The 5,757-nt window shown below is 40.9% G+C and overlaps 1 protein-coding gene across 2 annotated transcripts in view; it reads right to left on the minus strand.

Moving 5' to 3' along the window:
* The window catches only part of MMADHC (metabolism of cobalamin associated D), a 36,499-nt gene extending 33,831 nt beyond the window's left edge, over positions 1-2,668 (minus strand). Inside the window, exons 1-2 of one of the 2 annotated variants that reach the window (XM_004375372.1) lie at positions 2,529-2,668; positions 1,922-1,978 (exon numbers count right to left, since the gene is read on the minus strand). In XM_004375372.1, coding sequence (XP_004375429.1) covers positions 1,922-1,930 — 9 coding nt within the window. In that variant the 5' untranslated portion in view covers positions 1,931-1,978; positions 2,529-2,668. Of the gene's footprint in view, positions 1-1,921; positions 1,979-2,465 lie in introns of both variants that reach the window. The other variant, XM_023730386.1, reaches the window with a different exon arrangement.
* Positions 2,669-5,757: the final 3,089 nt, after the last annotated feature.

Raw genomic sequence — 5,757 nt, forward strand, 5'->3', positions numbered from 1 at the left:
ATAGAAGGATCAGAGTTTTTGGTTTTTCTTGAAAACTAATTAGATCTGGCAGCACTGGACTCACATTCCCAAATGGCATTAGCTAGTAGCAAATCACTGTAGGTAACGGAAGGAAGGCTGATCCCTTTATATCAGAAATGTGTATTTCAGTACCTCACAGTCCCCACCAAGGCCTCGTAAATTACTCTGCCTAATCCCCGAAGCATAGGCATTTACGAACCTTGCTATATATATTAACCAGATCGCTGAAGACATACATATCCGTATATTTCATTACTAACACCTATTCAGAATTTATAATGCACATAAAGTAACTCAAAAAAATTTAAAATACATTTGAATATAAAAATTTAAAATGTATTTTAATGAAAATTTCTAACAACAAAATAATTTATAAAAGTGTGTTTCAAAACATCTACCCTACTGAACTCATTTATTCATTTAAACCAAAATCAAGCTAGCTCAAATATATTATCATCCTATTTTAGTTATTGCCTCTTTTTTTTGAGGGTATCACATACTTACTTCTCTTATAAAACTCCCTTTCTGTCCAGGTTATAGCTAGGTAAAAATTCATCTTAAAACATGGTCAACATTGGTCTACTCTTATACACTGTTCCCATAGTCACACCTTTAGACTCTTGCTTAATATATCATGTTCAATTATAGGAATACCATCCTGGCTAATTGTTGCCATATTAATCTTCCTAATGTACAGCTCTGGAGCCCTGATGGTGCAGTAGTTAAGAGCTCAGGCTCCTATTCAAAAGGTCAGCAGTTGGAATCCACCAGCTGTTCCTTGGAAACCCCGCCGGGCAGTTCTACTCTGTCATATAGGGTCACTATGAGTCAACAGCAATGGGTTTGGTTTTTTTCTTGGTTAATGTACAGCTCTAATTAAATTACTTTATTGGGCAAAATCCTCAATGACATAGCCCAATTTAAAGAATAAAGTCTAAATTACCGAGTTTGGCATTCAAGGCTCTCTAATACTTGGCCCCAACTTCATGTATCTCCCACTAATCTTCACATATCTTATATACAATCAGGTAGAATTGGCATGCTGATTTTTGATAGAGGAGCAGTTCTTTGATTATACCTCCTCCCTCTCCCACCTAAACCTCAAATATCTAAATCCTACCCATTTTTCTAAATTCAAGTTAAATGCTTCTCCCATTAGGTTATTCCCAGGCTTCTGCTTTCCCCTCTGAACAAAGCTCTGAATCTGTATTGTACCTTTTTAAATAAAATTTTTATTTTCTACTTTTATTGTAGTTGTTTTTATGTATGTTTTGTGTTCCCAACTATATGAACTGTACATGTTGCAGTCAATTATTATCTCTGGTTTGTGTGAATAACATTCCTTACTCTCATTTTGTAGAATCTGAAAGGTAATTATTTTGACACTATGCTTACAAAATCTTCAGTTTAACCAAAGGAATAAAAAAAGCTTAAAAATAGATGCTAAATATTTACTAAAATAATGTTTTTAAAATATTGAAAGGTTCCTTTGCATTGAATCTCTATTTCTAAAAATTAAATTGGGGAATAAGTACACTTGTGAATACCAAAACCAAAAACCCGTTGCCGTTGAGTCGATTCGACTCACAGTGACCCTACAGCACAGAGTACAGCTGCCCCGTAGAGTTTCCAAGAACAAACTAGTGGATTCGAACTGACGACCTTTTGGTTAGCAGCCGAGCTCTTTCTTAACTCTGGTGGTGCAATGGCCAAGTAAATATTCAAACTATCTTCAAAGCACAACGTATTTTCACACCTCTTGCTTCCCGTGACATTCTGATACAATATATCTAACCCGGATAAACACTGTGCCACCAATGCCATTATAAAACCGCCCTTAGATTTCCTAACAAGTTCTCAAATTATTTTACTAGGATTCTTACGAGACTAATTTACTCACATTGGCCATTTCCAGCGGAGAAGGCAGTCGCAAAATCTTTCCTTTGAAAAGTTATTCCTGGGAAACGACAAAACAAAACAGGATAGTGACAGATTCAGCTCTGACAACAACAGAAACCTCGGGTAACGTCCACTATCTCCTACTGTGTGTCCCTCCAACACGACAGGACCAAAACCCAAGCCCATCGGTAGCGCAGGGAGCCCAGAATTCGCCCCCAGCCCCTTTACAGCACTGAAGCGGTGGGCAGACTCCTGCCCCGAGGCGGCCTTGCAGCCCTGAACCCTCCCGGTTTATGACCGCTGAAAAACAACTTGGATCGGCCAAGGGAGGGGAATGGGGGGAGGGGGGCGGCGGGTGAGCGGCCAAGATACAGAGATCTGAGGGCCAAAGCAGGTATTTTAACATACATAAGCGCTGTCTGATAATAGCTCGGAGCAAAGGTTCGGGATGAGCTGAAGGGTAAGCAAGCAAAAAAGTGCCTAAGAACAGAGTGACAGGATGATTGGGGACAGCGACCGGGGCCCTGTGGGAACAGGAACAATACCGAGGGCTGTGGCCGAAGGCAGGCGAATTTGGAGGGACTAACGCGGGCGAAAACGATCCGTACCAGGCACTAACGCCACCTCCAGCTGTCCGAGACCCAGACTCTTTCCTTTGCCAAAATGGCGGCGGCGACTGCAGCAGTAGGTAGACTACGCTGGCGGAGTGACCAGGCTGAAGAAGTTGCTGTTGAGCACGTCGATAGGAAGAATCATCGAACAGGCGATGCGCGTGCGCATAGTAGGTTTACAGGGAGCCAACCTTCCATTGGATAATCCCGGCAACAACAGAGGAGGGGCAGAGAGTGGCGCTGACCTGGGTGGCCGGAGGCGGGGCTTCCAGGGGTGAGTTAGCAGGTCGTTTGGTTTCATTGATCGAAGTTATTGGTCGGTTATTTGATACATTCTTCCACCCACAAACCTTTCTTACTACCTCTAGGAGACACAGTCTACTGTTCTTGTATCACAATTGTTTATTTTGCGTGAATCAGTGGTTTTTGAGCATAGGGCACTTTTCTTTTTCTTTGTGTCCCCAGCCCCACTACAGTGCCAGACAGTATATATTAAACGAATTATTTATAAATAGTATGTCATTTTCATTTATCAATTTTAAAAAATTAAAGTCCATACTTTATTCAGATTTCCTTAGCATTTACCTAATAATCTTTTTTCTGTTCCAGGATCCCACATTACATTTAATGCTAATATTTTCTTAGGCTCCTCTAGACTGGTAGTTTCTGGAACGTTCTTGTTTTTCATATCTTGACAGTTTTGAGGAGTACTGGTCAGGTTAAAAAAAAAAAAGAGGAAGACCCTCAGCAAGGTAGATTGACACAGTGGCTGCAACAATGGGCTGAAGCATAACGATTGTGAAGATGGCGCAGGGCCGGGCAGTATTTCATTCTGTTGTACATAGGGTTGCTATGAGTCAGAACCTACCGGACAGCACCTAACAACAACAGCAGTCGGATATTTTATAGAATGTCCCTCAACTGGGATAATCCTGATGTTTTTCTCATGATTAGACTGAGACTGTTTTTTTGTTGTTGTTTTGTTTTGTTTTTTTGAAAGACCACAGAAGTGTCATTTTCATTACTTCATATCATATATTACCAACAGGACTTATATTGAAGTTAATCTTGATCATCTGGCTGACATGGTAAATGTCAGTTTTCTCCATTTTAGAGTTACCCACCCCCCTGTACTGTACTCTTTGGAAGGAAGTCACTATGGGGCAGCCGACACTTAAAGGGTGGGGGTTATGCTCTACCTCCTTGAGGGTAGGGAACCTACCTAAATTTTTTTGAATTTTTCACGTGAAAGTTGTCTATTTGTCCCCATTAGTGTATTTATTCAATTATATCAGCATGGACTCATGGATATGTATTTTGTACTTCGGGATATAGTTTAGTGCTACTTTATTTTATTGCTGAAAGTATTCCCAGCTTTGGTCATGGGGACCTCTTCCAGTTGGCTCCTGTATTCTTTTTTTTTTTTTTTTTTTAATATTTTCTTACTTTCTGGCATAAGATGTTCCAGGCTCATCTTGTATATTCCTTGTCCCAGTGCTAGAATCAGCCATTTCTCCAAGGAGCCCAGGTTCTTTTTATTGGAGAAAGGTATTAGAAACCAAAATTTGGGTGTTTGAAGGTGTTGTTGCTTCTAGGCCCTCTTAGTTGACAGAACACGGAAATATATGTGTGTATATGAGCCCTAGTGGCTCAGTGGTTAAGAGCTCGGCTACTAACCACAAGGTCAGCAGTTCGAATCAACCAGCAGCTCCTTGGAAACCCTACGGGACAGTTCTTCTCTGTCCTGTAGGGTCGCTATGAGTCGGAATTGACTTGATGGCAATGGTTTTGGATAGTAACCTGAGTATATATGTATGTCTATAGGTATTTCTATATGTAACCATCTGTATCTATATTAAACTAAACATGAGTTCATGCTGATGGCTCTAATTCTAATCTAGTAATACATGAATCATTCTAGCCTCTTCCCATTGCTTGTCTGTAACCTCCTATTCCTGCAGTGAGAAACTTGGCTCCCACCATTTGCCATTTATTTACTTAATTGTTCAATTTCATTATACATGTATAGCAGTATCAGAATTGTTAATCCATACCTCTGTGGGAAAGGTTGCCAACTAGAGCACAGTGCTTATGTATAGTTTTGCCTTTAGTCTTAAAGACCTCACTCAGGTTTCTAAAGTTAGGTCAGCGTCTTTCCTCCTCACTCCCTCACTGACACTATTTCAAACATTTGTCACAAATTTCAGTTCTTTTGTCACAGTCCACATTCCATCTTCCCTCCATAGGGATCGTATCCACTCCTATGGCTTCAATGTCCATCTGAATTTGGATGACCTCTGCTTTTTTAAATTTTATTGTGCTTTAGGTGAAGGTTTGCAGTGCAAATTAGTTTCTCCTTCAAAAATTTATACACAAATTGTTTTGTGACACTGGTAGCAATCCCCACAATGTGTCAGCCCTCTCCCCCTTTCCACCCCGGGTTCCTTATTTCTGTTTGTCCAGTTTTCCTGTCCCTTCCTGCCTTCTCATCTTAACTTTTGTGCAAGTGTTGCCCATTTGGTCTCCTATGCTTGATTGAACTAAGAAGCACGTTCCTCATATGTGTTATTGTTTGTTTTATAGACCTGTCTAACCTTTAGCTGAAAGGTGAACTTTGGGGGTGGCTTCAGTTCTAAGTTAGCAGGGTGTCTGGGAGCTGTAGTCTCGGGAATTCCTCCAGTCTCTGTCAGACCAGTAAGTCTGGTCTTTTTTTGTGAATTTGAATTTTGTTCTACGTTTTTTCTCCCGCTGGGTCTGGGACTCTCTGTTGTGATCCCTGTCAGAATGGTCAGTGGTGGTAGCCAGGCACCATCTAGTTCTTATGGGCTCAGGCTAGAAGAGGCTGTGTTTCATGTGGTCCATTAGTCTTTTGGACTAATATTTTACTTGTGTCTTTGGTTTGCTTCATTCCCCTTTGCTCTGGATGGGATGAGACCAATAGATGTATCTTACATCGCAGCTCGCAAGCTTTTAAGACCCCAGATGCTACTCACCTAAGTAGGATGTAGAACATTTTCTTTATGAACTGTGTATGCCAGTTGACTTAGAAGTCCCCCAAAACCATGGTCCGCAGCCCACAGCCCCAGTAACTTGGTTTTCCTCGAAGTGTTAGGATGTGTCTAGGAAGCTTCTATGACTTTGCCTTGGTTAAGTTGTGCTGACTTCCTCTACATTGTGTGTTGTCTTTCCCTTCACCAAAGTTAACACTTGTCTACTATCTAGTTGG

Source organism: Trichechus manatus, unplaced genomic scaffold (assembly GCF_000243295.1).
Source record: "Trichechus manatus latirostris isolate Lorelei unplaced genomic scaffold, TriManLat1.0 scaffold00036, whole genome shotgun sequence".
Classification (NCBI taxonomy): Eukaryota; Metazoa; Chordata; class Mammalia; order Sirenia; family Trichechidae; genus Trichechus; species Trichechus manatus.